Below are 17,761 nucleotides of genomic sequence, written 5' to 3'. Positions count from 1 at the left end.
TAGATTTCTGGATATTTTTTATATAGCATATCCTATGTCGATATGCAGCTATTTTATTTCCTAGACAATCCATTAATATACAGGGTGTCGCAAATTTGAGCTACAAACCAAATTTATAATTTCTTAAATAGGATGACCCATTTTTTATTTGATTTTTGGAAGCTACATCAAATTCTAGGTCTACTTGCTGTAAAATGTCTGTATCGATACTCAACTGTTTTTGCCCTCAAATCGAGCAGAAATTCCTAATTTGAGCAGAAAGAAAATCGTAAATAACTCGCTTATTTGAACCATCCTGTATATACGAGCCATATAACAAAAGAAAGCTAATGAATTGTGCTCTCACGTGACGTTGAGCAAACACGGCAAAGTTTCCCGGTTCGGCCGCTAGAGGGCGTCAAAGTTGAACTTGGTTTTTTGTAGTTTTTGCGAAATATCTCGGGAACGCTTCAAGTTAGAGGTCTGAAATTTTGAACACAAAACTTTTACCAGCTATGCGATTTTTTGGTACCAGGCATCGTTTGTCGTTGAAAAATTAAAAACCAAAATTGTCAAAAAGGGTGGTTGGTACCTATGAATTTATTTACAGAAAATTTTTGAATTTTTAAAATAAACTCCCACTGCCTAAATTCCTTCAGGTTACTGATACAAAAATAACGTAAAGTGTAATTTGTAAAAATTTCATTTTTTAAGGGTGCAACACAATGAAAACCGTCAAAATTGATATTATTTCCAGGTCATCCCCAAAAAAAGTGAAAAACAGTGGTTACTTTATGGAAATTATCTCAAAAACTGTGTTAAAATCAAAATGGTCAGAAAGCTTGAATTTGACGCCCTCTAGCGGTCAAACTATCATACCAATGACCTTTTTTGATTACACCGTTGTAAAGCCTTTGGTCAGTACTATATTCTAACTTCAATGACATTTTGTCGTAACTGTTAAAATAATTGAGTTATTTTAGGTTAAAGTAAAAGTGGTTAAATCACTTTGAAGGTTTGTAAAGCTTGACTTTGACGCCCTCTAGCGGCCAAACGGTGCCACCGATTAACTTAAATGGGCATATTTTTGGAAAACTTGCGATCTGAGCTATTTTTTAATTTCAAACTTTTGGTCGTCAACTGTCAGATAAGCAAGTTATTAAGATTTTTCAAAAAAGTGCACGAAAATTTTGCTGAAATTAGGAATGTATCAAATCAAAATCAAATCAAATACCGTTATTATAAGTATTTTGGACGTCCCTGGAATGTTTCAAAATATTGAAAGCTCAAAATAAATAAACTAACTATATTAAAAAATAGAGAAAAGAAAAATGAATTTTTTCTAAATTATAGAATATCCGTCCTTTTTAATCTTTAATCGTTCATATTTAAAAAAAAAACGTTTTTGTCATGCAGTGTTGAATTTTATACGGGAGTATTGTGTTTCATAAGGTCATTTATCGTAGTGGCCGCGCATATTTAAAGAGGTGAGATAAAAATCTGAAGTTCTGAAAGGGCGCCCCGTAGCGTACACTAAGATAATTCGAAGGGGTTATTTTTCTGTTTGACGTCTTATATTTCATAGCTGCTTAGAATTATGTTTAAAAATGATGAAATGCACCAGCCAGCTACTTATCTAGATAATTATCTTCGCTCGTTAGACCTAAAAAGCTGAAAATGTGGTGTTTTCGACTGAAAATTGATTAAAACCCACCTGCTACTGGATGGCGCTAACCAACTAAAACGCATTTTTACTAAATGAATATATTGGAAAGCAGTGAAATTTCAACTGGGATAGAGAAATAAATTTCGTTTTGCTCCTTTAATTGCCAACAAGTTTTGCGCAACTCTAAATAGTTCAAAGTGCTGGCAAGCCGGCAATCGAATTAGAACAGGCATTGAATGCACAATTAGTCGTCCACTGGCGTGTCGAAGTGCTTAAATTAATCAGGCAAACGGACTTCTCTGGAACTCGTGGATTGAATCATGACTTTTGCCGTTTGCCAAATGAGACTTCCAGCAAATAAAGGAGGGGCAATTTATCTCCACTATAAATAACTCACGCACTGGGAATAAAAACTGGAATTAACAACTTACTAGATTACCTAGTGGTTAAAAGTTAGATCATTTCAGACGAAACTAGATAGGTTAGGTTATTTTACGAGTCGACAGGCTAGATATTATCTTGATGATCATTTAATCAAGAAGGAATAAAAGTTTTACAGCTAGAGTGTTGTATAACACTAGGAAATATTTTAGTTGCATAGAAATGCACCAAAAAATATTGAAATCATGTTCATTTAGGTTAGAATGATGAAAATGAGGAACAGTTATGAAGACAGTATTTTCCACAGTTTTCATCATTTAATTAAAATATACCTATACCTTAGTGAAAGGATTGTTGAAAAGGACTTTCAGGATTGAATGACAGTTGTCAGAAGTTTACTTCACTAGTGAAAAAACCAGAGTTTTCTGAAACAATAACAGTGAGACATTCCCAAAATGGGCATGATGTTATGTATCCAGCAAAGTGGAGACAATCTCATTATCTTCACATGAAGCATTTGCACAACTGGTTGCTTTTGAGGTCTGTGACAACATGAAAGTATCCAGACGAGACAACAGTTAAGGGAGTAATCTGGTATATCTTAGAAGACAAAAATTTTAAGCAATTCCTAATGTATTCAAATGAATATTATACAAGATGATGTTCCAGCCTACTACTTTCTTTGTCACCATAAGTAACTTTATTTAATATGTATTGCACGAATATTCTTTCTAATATTTTTATGACAAAAATTCAGCATCATACCCAGGTTTCTTAGCGTTTTTAGGTTATTAGATGGGAAGCTTAAGTGGGTTTTATAGGTGATTTTGTCGCTGACTGACTGTCCTTTCAAACTGTGTTTCTGGCAGTTCAAATTTTGACACTGATTTTGTCCCTTACTCTACCAAATTTTCTAGTGCTTTTCAAGTTATTGGATGTGAAATTTAATAGGGATTCCCAAAATGTGCTTAAATCTGCCAATTTTTCACTCCAAGTGGGTTTTACAGACGATTTTGTCCGTGACTGTCCTTTCAAACTGTGTTTCTGTCAGTTCAAATTTTGACACCACTTTCCTTCCTGACTGTACTAAATTTTGTAGTGTTTTTTTACGTTATTGGATGGGAAATTTAATGAGGATTCCAAAAATGTGCTTAAAACAGTAATTTTTTCACTCCAAGTGGGTTTTACAGGTGATTTTGTCTCTGACTGTCCTTTCAAACTGTGTTTCTGTCAGTTCAAATTTTGACACCGCTTTTCTCCCTGACTGTACTAAACTTTGTAGTGTTTTTTATGTTATTGGATGGAAAATTTAATGAAGATTCCAAAAATGTGCTTAAAACAGTAATTTTTTCACTCCAATTGGGTTTTACAGGTGATTTTGTCTCTGACTGTCCTTTCAAACTGTGTTTCTGTCAGTTCAAATTTTGACACCGCTTTTCTCCCTGACTGTACTAAACTTTGTAGTGTTTTTTATGTTATTGGATGGAAAATTTAATAAAGATTCCAAAAATGTGCTTAAAACAGTAATTTTTTCACTCCAAGTGGGTTTTACAGACGATTTTGTCCCTGACTGTCCTTTCAAACTGTGTTTATGTGAGTTCAAATTTTGACACCGCTTTCCTTCCTGACTGTACAAAATTTTCCAGTGATTTTCAAGTTATTGGATGGGAAATTTAATAGAGGTTCCCAAAATGTGCTTAAAACTGCCAATTTCTCTCTCCAAGTAGGTTTTACAGACTATTTTTTCCCTGACTGTCCTTTCAAACTGTGTTTCTGTCAGGTTCAAATTTTGATACAGCTTTCCTTCCTGACTGTACTAAATTTTGTAGTGTTTTTTTTCGTTATTGGATGGGAAATTGAATGAGGATTCCAAAAATGTGCTTAAAACTGCCAATTTCTCACTCCAAGTGGGTTTTACAGGTTATTTTGTGCCTGACTGTCCTTTCAAACTGTGTTTCTGTCAGTTCAAATTTTGACACTGCTTTTCTCATTGACTGTACTAAATTTTGTAGTGTTTTCCATGTTATTGGATGGGAAATTTAATGAGAATTCCAAAAATGTGCTTAAAACTGCCAATTTTTCACTACAAGTGGGTTTTACAGGCTATTTTGTGCCTGACTGTTCTTTAAAACTGTGTTTCTATCAGTTCAAATTTTGACATCGCTTTTCTCCCTGACTGTACTAAATTTTGTACTGTTTTCCACGTTATTGGATGGGAAATTTAATGAGGATTCCAAAAATGTGCTTAGAACAGTCATTTTCTCACTCCAAGTGGGATTTACAGGTGATTTTGTCCCTGACTGTCCTTTTATACTGTGTTTCTGTCAGTTCAATTTTTGATACCGCTTTCCTTCCTGACTGTACAAAATTTTGTAGTATTTTTTTACGTTATTGGATGGGAAATTTAATGAGGATTTCAAAAATGTACTTAAAACAGTAATTTTTTGACTCCAAGTGGGTTTTACAGGCTATTTTATCCCTGACTGTCCTTTCAAACTGTGTTTCTGGCAGTTCAAACATTAACACCGCTTTTCTCCTTGACTTTACAAAATTTTAAAGTGTTTTCTATGTTATTAGATGGGAAATTTAATGAGGATTCCAAAAATGTACTTAAAACATCATGGAAAATAATAAGTGATTTATGTTTGCACTTATTGTTCAGTAGTTAAAACAATAATTACACTCTTTATGGAAGCGACTATCAGATAAGCACAGAACACAAATAATGTGCTCGAGTCATTATCATTACTGTAATTAGTGTGTGCTTTATTAATTACCTCATATAATTTAGGAACTGTTTGTTTTACCTAGCAAATGTCATAATAGAGACTTTAAAAGGCAATACTGAAAATTGGGTAATCAAACACCTTTCGTATGATCCGTGATTGATTAATTTTAAATTAACAGTAGGTAATTCAAGCAGAGACGAACAATATTTTTTTTTTGGAGGCGCCTACAATATTTTTGATTAATTACATGCCATAACTGATTGAAATAAATGGATAACAGAACGTGGATCGACCTAGAAAATCGTATATGTTGCGCAGTTCCTAAACCAATGATTAATTCATCTCCCCAAAATGGAAATTGAAGAATTATTCTATTAAGACCCCCATGTTTTAGCATTTACTAATTTCGTACCTCATTTTCACCCGGCAAAATGCCAGTTTGCCATCAAGTTAACGTCACAGCAACTCAGTGTTTTTTCGCCGTTTGATGGGCTATTTCATTTATGAAATCAGCATCAGGGAAATATTTATATTTGATGAAATCCGGAGAGTATAAAATGAGACATAAATTTAACTCCCTCGAGTCAGAATTGTTGTAGTATTATATTAGTGTATACGGGTTTTAATTGAGCATTAAAGTGAAGAACGTCCTGCCCTTAGCCTGGAGCAAATTGCAATATAAATTCAATTTTAAATTGATTGCGTTGAAAGTATTAATTTATCGAAAGCCGGTTTTAAAGGAAAACCGCAATTAATAAATTATAATTATAAAGATAGTGTTTTCTCTTATTTTATTGTTTCTCAAGTAGGGAATGCGTTTAATGATTTGAAATATGTTTTTGCTAAATGAAACTTTTTAGAATTGCTTGGTGTATTGATTGTCTTTATAACTATCAAATAAAATACGCATTTTAGGTGGTTTTTAAGTAGATTTTTTATATGAGTTTAAGTAATGCTTTTTCGATCAGTATAGTATAGAAACTACGTGAAATTTTCTTTAAAATGAGGAGCAAGTCAATATTTTGACAGAAAATTAAAAATTTTTGCCAGGAACTCGGCCGGATGAAGAGATATATGAAATCTGACTAAAAAATATTTACAATATAATATGTGATATTATAGTAAAGGAAATTTGACGCCCTCTAGCGGCCAAACGGTGTTAACAATCAACTCAAGAGGGGATATTTTTAGAAAGCTTGAAATCTGCTCTATCTTTAGTTTTCTATGACATTTTGACGTAACTTGTCAAATAAGGGAGTAATTTAGAGTCAAAGCAACGTGTGTCAAAAAATATGCTATTTTTACAAAAAGTGCAATTTTGGCAATTTTTTGTTTTGTAAACGGGTTTGTGTTATTTTGGAGCAAAGAATGTGCTAGAATTGATCATTTAGTGATCTCTCTGAAGACATAATGTGCCTGATCACCTGACCAAATATCCAAAAGAAATTTCAGAATAAGCAAAAAGAATGACAAATTGAAAAAGTTAATTTTAATTAACGCCTTCTAGGCAACGCCTCTGCATTTATGTATGCGAATCACGAAACGTGGCTTCCATGCACTACATCACTCCTAGCCATACTTCTTCGGCTTAATTAATAGAGTTGTTTTATAAGCAACGTGTCTTCTAAAAGCTACCAACACACACCAGTTGTCGCGGCAGTAAATTCAATCAATTTTTGCCTGTCAGACGACAAAACGACCACGTGATACATGGGCGAACCGAACGGAGGTTGGTTCTTGCTTGGTCTATCATGTTCCTCCCATAATTTATCGTCCTGAATGCATATAGAAGCGAATATTTGCCAAGCTTAGCACCGTCGTCGTAACCGGAAGGCATATATTATTTTATCAGGTTTTTGGTATGCGCTTAATCTTCGTTACAGGAATTATGAGGTAAGCATTTGGGATTTCAAAATTTCGCCGGTGGAAAAGAAGTTATATGAGGTCCCACGTTTAGTACAAGAGAATTCAAATTGTCGTTTTCAAGAAACCAAAACACCTGACCTAGTTTTGTCCCTTCAGGAACAAAGTCTAGGATTCGTTACTTTTTCTGTATATGAGATATTTCCAGTAATTCTCTTCAGGCGTACTAACAAATATTTAGCAACGTTTGAGGAAGAATCTATGATATTTCAAAACGTCCACAATCCAAGAGAAGTATGTACAACATACCAGATTGTCTCTTTATATGCCTAAAACTGGAAAAACAGTCAAACCCAGAAAATATCATTTAAAACCAAAGATTTATATATACTTCTCCAGATGTACTTTCTTCTGGTTTACTAATAAGACATTCATATTATTCCATTATATTTCATTTAACGTCTAACAAACTTTTGGCGTTTTTGAGATATTTTAACTTTTTACTGGAATGTGGTGCCTGGATAGTAGCAGAAAAAGTACTGTTTTTGACCAATCATAAATTCTACCACATTTGCTTAGAAAACTACACTAAATAGTTTCCAAAGAAAGTGGGATGGAAGAACCTAAAGGGCTGTCGGAAATATTCCTCATAAAATATTAATAAATGTAATTACCAGCCATACAAGTTATAATCCTCCTTTTAAATCTATCATCTGGCCAGGTATCAACGTTTCAAACCATATCAAAAACTGGCATCCCGACAGCCACCTTAAGTGCTAATAAAATTCCAACAACCCATAATTAAAAGGTGCAAAAGTGTTAAACGTTAAGTAGGTCCGATACAGCTGATAACCGTGCGGTAAAAGAAATTCACTAGTTTTATACATCAAATTATAATCTTGATTAAATTTTTCAGTCAAATTAAGTTAATTTGCAATTAAGAGACGCAGTTCGTCGCAGCCTAACGATCATATTATGTATTTGGGTGATATCTTTTTACTTGTTAATTGGCCCACCGTTCGAGATTGGTGGACCACACTAACGGAAATGACACGGAAAAAATTGCAAATTAAACGGTATCGATATAAATAAAACTAACAAAATTGTTTTTATGGGACGTTGAGAATCAATTTGGTGTCAATTATTCTACCTGATGATTTGAAGAAGACTTTCTGTTGTACATCTTTTGAGGCAACTAAAGATGGTCCAAGGTAATTTTCTTGAAAAAGAATTTGCCGAAAATGATTAATTACCTAAAATTTTCTTTACAATTTTTTTTGGTTTTACTGACTTTAAAACATCTTTTCCACGTGGGAAAACTTGAATATTACATTCAAACCAACGTTATCAAAGCCAAAACTTGTCATTGTCAACTCAAGAAGCTTTAATGCGTATGGTTGGAAAAACGTGACAATTTTGACATAGTCACCTGATAGCTGTCAAAACTCATTAAACAGTGCCGTGAAACTGGAAAATGTTTTGACAGCTGCGACGCGAAATTACCAATTCAAAATTTTTGTTCTATCGCTTTGATCACTCTGCACATTGTATTTGTAGCTCTATGAAGCGAAATTTGACAGTTGTGACGTTAAGTGACGTAAGCATCAAAGTGTTTCTTAACGTAAGAACTGACTAATTTGCCTCCATGAAACTCTAAACACCACTTACAGTGCAATTCCTCAAAGAAACTCATCTATTTGGCATTTTACGCTTTCAGGTCACTGGTGACTGGGTTTTGACAGTTCTGACAGCTATCACGTGACGCAAGCAAAGTGCTAAAGTGTTTCTTAACGCCAAAACTGTCAAATTTGGCTTCATGGAGCTTTAAACACAACTTCCAGAGTAATTCCTCAAATAAGCAACTCTTTGTAATTTTATAGTTTCAGGTCTTTGGTAAACGGATTTTGACCGTTCTGACAGCTGTCACGTGACGTAAGAAAAGAATAAAAGTGTTTCTTAAAGACAGAACTGTCAAATTTTACTCCATGGAGCTTCAAACACCACTTCCAGTGTAATTCATCACAAAAACACATTTATTTTAAATTTTACATACTTCCAGGCTAATGGTAAGTAGGCTTTGACAATTCTGACAGCTGTCACGTGACGCAAGCAACGTGTTAAAGTGTTTCTTAACGCCAAAACTGTAAAATTTGGCTTCATGGAGCTTTAAACACAACTTCCAGAGTAATTCCTCAAATAAGCAACTATTTGTAATTTTATAGTTTCAGGTCATTTGTAAACAGGTTCTGACAGTTCTGACAGCTGTCACGTGACGTAATAAAAGAATAGAAGTGTTTCTTAACGTCAGAACTGTCAAATTTTACTCCATGGAGCTTCAAACACCACTTCCAGTGTAATTCATCGCAAAAACTCATTTATTTTAAATTTTACATACTTCCAGGCTAATGGTAAGTAGGCTTTGACAATTTTGACAGCTGTCACGTAACGCAAGCAACGTGTTAAAGTGTTTCTTAACGCCAAAACTGTAAAATTTGGCTTCATGTAGCTGTAAACACAATTTCCAGAGTAATTCCTCAAAATAAGCAACTATTTGTAATTTTATAGTTTCAGGTCATTGGTAAACTGGTTTTGACAGTTCTGACAGCTGTTACGTGACGTAAGAAAAGAATGAAAGTGTTTCTTAACGTCAGAACTGTCAAATTTTGCTCCATGGAGCTTCAAATACCACTTCCAGTGTAATTCATCACAAAAACACATCTATTTGGCATTTTACATACTTCCAGGCTAATGGTAAGTAGGTTTTGACAATTCTGACAACTGTCACGTGACGCAAGCAACGTGTTAAAGTGTTTCTTAACGCCAAAACTGTAAAATTTGGCTTCATGTGACTGTAAACACAACTTCCAGAGTAATTCCTCAAATAAGCAACTATTTGTAATTTTATAGTTTCAGGTCATTGGTAAACGGGTTTTGACAGTTCTGACAGCTGTCACGTGACGTAAAAAAATAATAAAAGTGTTTCTTAACGACAGAACTGTCAAATTTTGCTCCATGGAGCTTCAAACACCACTTCCAGTGTAATTCCTCAAAAAAACACATCTAATTGGCATTTTACAACTTTCAGGCCACTGGTGAGTGGGTTTTGACAATTGTGAGTGCTGTCACGTATACGTGACACTGGCCAAAAATAAGACATTTAGAAACTTACCTCCCAGTCTTGGTTATGATCATTTCAGTACCCAAATCATTAAATTTGTCCCACAACTCCTTAGTTTCTAAATGACACGTGACGTGTCGTAAGTCTTCGCTCGTCCACTTTTCCTGTAGTAATGGATTCTTCGAAGGTACTCTATTACCCAAAAAAGCCACTTTTTTAACTCACTATCACAAATTTAGCTTTAAGTAGGACTTTACCTGGTTTCTGGTTGAGATTGAGTTGGAGTGCCGGATTCTGATGTAGATGACACATCTACAGGGGAATCTCGACCACTTTCCACATCCGTAGCAACTGAAGTGCAGCTCAAATTGCTCGGATCAGGGGGAGAAGGTACTGAAGTAGAAGATGCGTCTAGAAACTTATCTGCAAAAAAATGAAATAAGTAAACACAGATTGTCTAAACTCTGGATGAATAATCCAGAAGAAAAACATCCTTAAACCCACAAAAGACTTAATATCCCAAAATTATTCGTTAAAATCAATCCAAAGCAACGTCTAAAGAGAAAAGAGCGTAAACATCCACGTTTGTTCCTTTGTGCCTGTTCGTGATTTAAGATACATTGACCGGGTGCTCACTGATTGTTACATTGAAAGGAATAACAAACTTTTAAGATGGTATAAGTCAAATTTTCACGTATAATCCATAAACCGCGAGTCTGTGTTTATGCTGTTCGATCGTTTAAAGGATGTGCGAAAGCAATGAATTTGCCCAAAAGTGAATAGTGGTGTTTATTGGTTAAACATCCTAAATTGATTCTAATTATAGTAAGTATACATTGTCGTTTCACATTAAATTGTTTAATCTTTTAAGTGAAAAATGTTTACTTCAAAAGTACAAAATAGACATTCGTTCTGGAGAAATACATTTACTGTCCAAGAATTTTGCAATATGATAGTACAACCTCTGGACAGAATAGAAAGTAAGTCAAAAATAAATTTTACTCTACAAACTCTGGTTTAAAAACCAATTTTCAAGACCTTTAAATACTTATAAATCTATAGTTGAAGGTTTGTTTGTACTGACCCTTACCTGGTGCTAATGAAAATTCTACTAAGATAACAACAAATTAGAGAAAAACATTTGTTTCATAGTAAATTAACCCTTACTGATATTTAACTCTCACTTTTAAACATCCGTTTAACTGAACTGTGTAAAACTGACTTTTTGAGTTTACTTTCAATGTCAAGAAGGCTCAATTTAGTTTATCATCACTGTACGCTATAAGGATAAATCTTATTCGTTTATTAGTGTGTTTCCGGCAAATTTTTCGACTTTGTCGACCAAACCAAAACCATTGACTAAAGTAGTTAATTCAATTTCTTGTCAAAGTTACCATAATTCACTGATGCCACTTTAATTTTCATTGATGTCGTGAAACCAACTTACTTTCAATTTTGCTGTATTAGTAAAGAACGCTTATCTGCGACTAGAATAATTGTAATGGTTCATAACTCACGTTGAGTTACGTAATGTTCGGTTTTACCACACGAGTCCACAACTTGAATAGTTTTCAGTGAAAAGTCAAGTTTTCAATCATAGAAATTTCAGTTTAGTAGCAAGCACATTGATATTATCAAAATTTGTTGGATATTGAGCATCATTTCCTTAAATTATTAATGGACAAAAAACTAAGCCATGACCATAATAAAAACTGTTATAATAAAGCAAACCATCCAATTCCGATACTAACATTTCAAGCATAATTACCTGTATAAGATGGTATCGCACCGGGTGCAATTAAACTTGTATGCGCAATTATGTGGTGTGCGTTTTGTCTCATTAAGTAAATTGATGTTATTATGAAAAAAAGTGACGGAAGCAGAGCGCCTAAATATCACGAAATCGGTTTGGAGTTGAACTTAACATCATTATAACATACACAATAAGATTCTTATCAGATAGGGGATCATGCGTGTAATGACAATGTAAATTATACCTCTCTTAATGTCTGGTGATTACTGGAATTGTCATTTTTTCCTTTTGTCATAATTACTTTATATGATATTGTCTGTTTTGGCAGTTGTTTGCATACCTTGTGGCAAACAACAAAATTGTCAAAATCAAAATTGAGATGACGTTTACAGACGTTACATTGAAACCATTTATGTATCTATTACAATGTCACTTCATTTTACTTTGATTGTTGCTGTATATCGGTGGTGGAGTAAAGTAGGTAATGGGTGTTATTAACTATTCAAAACTATAGTAAATAATAAGAATATTATTAAACAGTCGTGGAAAAAACAATTAATATTACCTAACACTACTAAACAGTTACATAATGGTTGTATAGGCCGAAAGTGATTTAGGACCAGTTCCACCCACATTTATAATTGTGCGGTGGATACGAGAATTTAACAACATGTTCTTTAATTATATTTATATTTTTTTTCATTGTCTCGCTTGAAAGCTGAATACGAAAGGCGGAGATTAACAAATGTTTTTGGACACGCCCAAGGCGTTTTAGGAGCAATTTATGTCAAAAATCAGTTTCCCAGCGCTCAGAATGATCGGTCATTAATGACACAATTTGAAAGGTTTTTTCTTCACGTCTTCGTCGTTTAAATTGAAATTTGTTTGTACGGTAATTTTCTGATAACATGTTGTTTTTAATTTGTTTTGTAATACATTATGGCATTGGACTGCAATCATGTTTATTACAATACCTATAATACCTAGTTATTGATATAATTTACCATATATTATTACAGAAAACAGACGTCACTATTTTTGAATAAACAGTGCTTGCTTGTTTTGTATTATGGTTTATCAATAGCACAAAATTTTATTACCACCAAATATTTAACAATCTGAATTTTGCTTAGCTAACCAACTATTCATGTCTCTTTCATTAAGTAGTAATTTGCAATTGTTTCCATAAAAGTTCAATAATATGCTAATTTCTTCGGGTTCTTTTGACATCATATACAGTGTGAATTGAATTGAAGATGCATGTTTAAATTTCCAGATAGAGAAGATAGGTTGAATGCAGAAAATTTTTGAAAAAGAGTTAAAATGTGAAAACAAAAAAAATCTGTTTTCAAAACGTCTCAAATCCCCGAATAAAATTCGATATTTCCTTAATGTTTTATTAAAGTCATGATTCTCTGTATATCTCTAGCCTAACCGTTTTAAGATTATCGTAGTGGCCCACCTTAACCTGAACACACTATATTTACAAATACAGGATAGTTTAAATGGGGAAATGTATAGACAACAAAATTTGAAGATTATCCTGTAATGTTTCAACAAAACCAAACTATAAAGTATTTTGACACTTTTTAAGTCGTTGAATAGGAAGTTTTGTGCTTATTTTACGATGCAAAGAAAATCATAATGGCGTTTATTAAATTTAACAAAAATTTTAATATAAAGTCCATTTTCTGTCATTTTAGTATGAATTAGCAATTATACAAGGGGTAAAGCACCGATAATTTTTTCGTACACCAAAATGCCTTTTTGCATATAAAATACCTTGAAATGCATTTAATATACGCCACCATATACTGCAGTGATTATGCCTTAAAACTATCTAAGATGCCTCAAATTGCCTTGGAATACTTCAAATTACTTAAACTGCCTCAGAATGGCATAACGATTAATTATTCAATAAAAATGACTTTCTCAGGTTGAGTTTTTCCAAATTTTAAAGACCCAAAAGCTGAAAATTGATTTTTTTAAAAGTCACGTGACAGTTTTTAGGTTAGGTTAGGTGACAACGTAAGGGTTTTTCCAAATTTTTTGACACATGATTTGACCTTGCCCCAAAACTTTAAAACTGATTTTCTAAGGTCAGGTGACTGTTTTTTCAAATTCTGACAAACAAAACATATGTTTTGTACGGTTGCCTGAAATTACAGGTTATATTTTGACGTTTGCACGAATCTTCTAACTGTCATAGAGACCTAGTTAGCACGTGTCAAATAAAGACACCGATCATTTAAAGAAACAGTTGAATAATTGGTAATTTAAATTTAGACAGTGGTAAAATTATAAGAACCACGTCACGTGACTTGCAACACTGTAAAGAGCAGTGGACACATCTGTCAAAATTAATCACGTGACCTTTACAATGTGGATTAAAATTTAAAAATTTGTTAACTATTTTAGACAGTTTTAAAAGCTGAAATTACAACGTAACTTTGATTATGCAATTTTAGAGCTTGCAACACTGTAAAATCCAGTTGACACCTGTCAAAAACAGTCACGTGACCTTAAAAATTTAGTTGAAACGTTGAAAAATTTGTAAATTATTATAATAATTTGTAATAAATATTGTTTCAACTCAATATTATGTAACAAAGATTTTACCATAATAATTACATGTAATTATGCTGTTCTGTTCAATTTTTAGTCAATTTTGTTATATTGATGAACTATAGATTGTCTACTGCAATGTATTCCTTAAAATTTCGCAACATTTCCTTTATTTAGGCTTTATTTTGCTCAAAATTCCAATGAAAATATCACAAAACATTATGAAATATACAGACAATACTCTCAAAATGCCTTGTAATCCCTCAAAATGTTTCGTAATCATGGGTAAGGGCCTCATATAATGTTTTCTTAATGCTTTCAAAGCCAATCTTGTTACAGATTTCATAAATTCTTATTCATACTCTTATACACAGAACATTATTTATAACTACTCCTCTGTGCATCTACCTATTTATATTAACAGTTTTCTCACAAATCGTATTATTTTATCTTTTTTTTTAGTATGATTTTGGACTACTATTTTTCTACTCACTGTTACATTTATTTGTGGGTTTTAATGACGTTTCACTATTGTTTTCAAAAGAATCATTGAAACCAATTACTTAATCGTCTTGGTTTAGTAATTTCAGTTTTATGAACAATGGGAATACTGTCACAAAACAGTTTTTAACACAATTTTTTATATACCCCTTACACAGCCTTTAGTAGACATTTGGGTGGCATTTACAGTGTATAACAATAACAATAGTCCAAGTTGATGGATCGGTTTAGCGTTTCTATGATATGATTGACAACCATTATCAAATCACTACCCAACAGTCTCGAGGTTATTCTTTCAGTATTGTTTGTTGTTTCGTAAAGCTGTACTCTTCTGATGGGTGAGTGTGACATGATTTTTTTCAGGTGATAATGGAATGTTTGAAGTAGAAGATTTGAAGATAGACATACCTATAGGAGGAGAAGCACTATCCCTGCACTTGGTTCTGGCACGTCCATGTCTGGACATGATAGCCGCAATGCTAAAGTCTGTCGCACACGGCCTCATCGTGCAATTGTCTTCCATATCATCACCGATATCACCGCAACTCATGACACATATTGTTTTGTCACCGCATCCCGAAAGTAAAATTCCCGAAATCCCGGCAAATTCGTCCGGGTATCCCGCACAACGTAACCAAACACGCCACACGTTAATAACAGAAGCCGCTGTTTTGACAGAAGGAATATTTCAGCGGCACCGTTCCAGTAGGCCTCCGTTTCAGTCTTCGGCTGCTCCCACTTCGTCGAAAAGGCGGGCCCCAAAACACGTCCTCGTAATTGATAGTCTTTTCAAGTCTTTTGTGTTCGGCGTCGCGGTGGCTTCGCCCCGACTGACCGGAACAGGACGACTACGACGCCGACGACGTCGAGGCCGACGGCCTAGAGTTGTCAAAAGCCATTTTTTTTCGACCGATGCCGATGCTGACAACACGTTAGGCTTTGGTTTTTCCCCCTTTCTCAAAGCACCTGGGCGGGCGAGTAACTTCGAGCTTTCGAACAGTGGTCCAATATCTCGTACACGTCCACCAACAAATTTCATTTCAAAAATATTTGATCATTCCCTCATTAGTCAGAATATCTTAACTTTGAGATAGCAATTATTGATGATTTTAACATTTCAGCAAGGATGATGTAGCAGCAAGTTGGTGTTCAAATAGTTGGATAGGAGGAACATTTATTCGGACACCAAACAGTTCAGACTTGACAGTTAAAGATTTTTTCTTTTGGCGTCATGCACAAAAAAATACTGAAGAGCCAAGAGAATAGCATGCAGAATGTGACAGAGACCTGCCATTGTCAGCTTCTTCTGTCACATTCTATAACAACTTTTAAGAAAACTTCACTTGGAGTCCTGCTCTCTGCTTTCAAGAATTAAGGCCCAGAAATCAAAAATCAAATCCAGAATGCTACTATAAAGGCAGTAACTTAAGAAATATGTTGAGGAAATTGAGATAATCTATGAGAGAATTAGAACAATTTTTATGATTATTTCACTCAACCATGGTTACGTTATAGAAAAAGAAGGTATCGAACTAATTCGATAATTTTCGAATTTCGTACGATTGGTTTATTTAATGTGGTTAATTTCCAAATATACTTATACATAAAAATGAGACTTCTTGGTGACATTTCGAAAAATAATCTCACTAAATACGACTAGAGCTTTCAATTAACCAAAGAATTTTCATTCTAGCATGTTTTCCTTACAAATAACCCTCGTCTTAAAGGAAATCGTGAAATTATGGAAAACATGCTATCAAGAAAATTATCGGTAATTTTAAAACTCTCGTGGTATTATGCCCCGTTTATACCTCCAAATTAACAATTAAACTAAATTTGCATTAATGTCAAATTAATTTTCTTGTTGACCAACTTTCAATTTAGTGTGAAATTCGGGCTAATTCGTGAAACCTTCGTCACGTTTCGTTGTGATAAAATGTGAAACTTTGTTTGTTTTCTCTTTCATTCCCAATCGAAAAAGCATTACTTAAACGTCATTTTGCCCATCGATTTCAAAATCGATTTGTTCTTATTAATGTGGCCCAATATCTCCAATATCTGTTTCATCGTTTTGTCAAGGATACACCAATTCCAACTAGTGCGGTAACCACAGCCAAAGGAAACTTTATTATTTTTAATTTTACGATTATTTTACAGCTTAAGTTTTTCATGAATGAAATCATGAATCTTTCACCTTCTTTAGGTTAGAATAGGTCTAAAATACCTCAAATTTAGCATATCTTGAAAAGTATAAACCACATTAATCTTCATTTAATTTTACATGTAATTTAAATTTAGTTGAATTTTTTAATTTCGGGGTATAAACCGGACATTACCCCCGATAATTTGACATGTTACTACACAAATTTACTTTACCTTTTATGTATTATTATTATGCTATTTTTACAGAAACTGTTAAAGATCGGAAAAAAATATGCTTGGATTTTTAGTACAATCCAAATATTCAAGGGATTCCATTTATAAAAAAACATAAGTTAGGTTAAGATGTCTTATAATCGTTGGTATTAAATTTTCGCTTTATTAAAAAATAAGGAAAAACTTGCTGGTCCTTATTATACTCTGCGCTTTTGGAAGACGAAGATTAATCAACAATAGCTTTTTCAGTAAATAACTTGAAATAGAAGAATGTTGTACTTTTTGCTGTCTGATGTAGTATTTGCTTCTTTTCATTTTGACATTAATCAAAACTGTGGGTTGCATTTGAATTTTTTTGAGTTAGGCAGTAAAATGGTAGATCTTTATAAAAAGCGCCACTTGTCGAGAAAACAAAGCATCTTTAAACAAACGTGTATAGTGCATCTGATAGCCAAAAACCCGCTCTTTTTAATGGTGCCAAACTTAATACTCTAGGACAACGAGTTTTGAAGTTATTGCACTTCATTTTAAGCAACTTCTGACTTACCTCCACTCCTTCAGTTCAAGAGATGAAGAGAAAAGGTTTTAATCAAAGTTGTTACTTGTAAACGTAGCTGCTTTTTGCAAGTATTTTCAAAGTGCCATTGTATTTGAAATTTTGGAGATATGCACTTGTTTTGAATTAGATTTGTTAGTATGCCCTATTGTGAATATTTCTCGAAACTAAAAATTTTTTTTTGCAACTTTTTCCATAACTTTTTTTTTCCAATTAACCGTTTAGTTAAAAAAAACAGAGCCACTCTTATTTAAACACCCTGTGTCTGATGATG

The 17,761-nt window shown here is 33.5% G+C and overlaps 1 protein-coding gene across 2 annotated transcripts in view; it reads right to left on the bottom strand.

The window, feature by feature from the left end:
* LOC145732557 (T-box transcription factor TBX20-like) overlaps window positions 1–15,454 on the bottom strand; it is a 42,866-nt gene extending 27,412 nt beyond the window's left edge. The window contains exons 1-3 of one of the 2 annotated variants that reach the window (XM_081984895.1): window positions 14,964–15,454; window positions 9,994–10,159; window positions 9,788–9,928 (exon numbers count right to left, since the gene is read on the bottom strand). In XM_081984895.1, coding sequence (XP_081841021.1) covers window positions 9,788–9,928; window positions 9,994–10,159; window positions 14,964–15,105 — 449 coding nt within the window. In that variant the 5' untranslated portion in view covers window positions 15,106–15,454. The remainder of the gene's footprint in view (window positions 1–9,787; window positions 9,929–9,993; window positions 10,160–14,963) is intronic. The other variant, XM_081984894.1, reaches the window with a different exon arrangement.
* Between the last annotated feature and the right edge of the window lie 2,307 nt (window positions 15,455–17,761).

Source organism: Ips typographus, linkage group LG8 (genome assembly GCF_016097725.1).
Source record: "Ips typographus isolate SLU linkage group LG8, UJ_Ityp_2.0, whole genome shotgun sequence".
NCBI lineage: Eukaryota > Metazoa > Arthropoda > Insecta > Coleoptera > Curculionidae > Ips > Ips typographus.
Note: the sequence above shows the minus strand (reverse complement) of the source record. Positions and strands in the feature narration are given on the sequence as shown.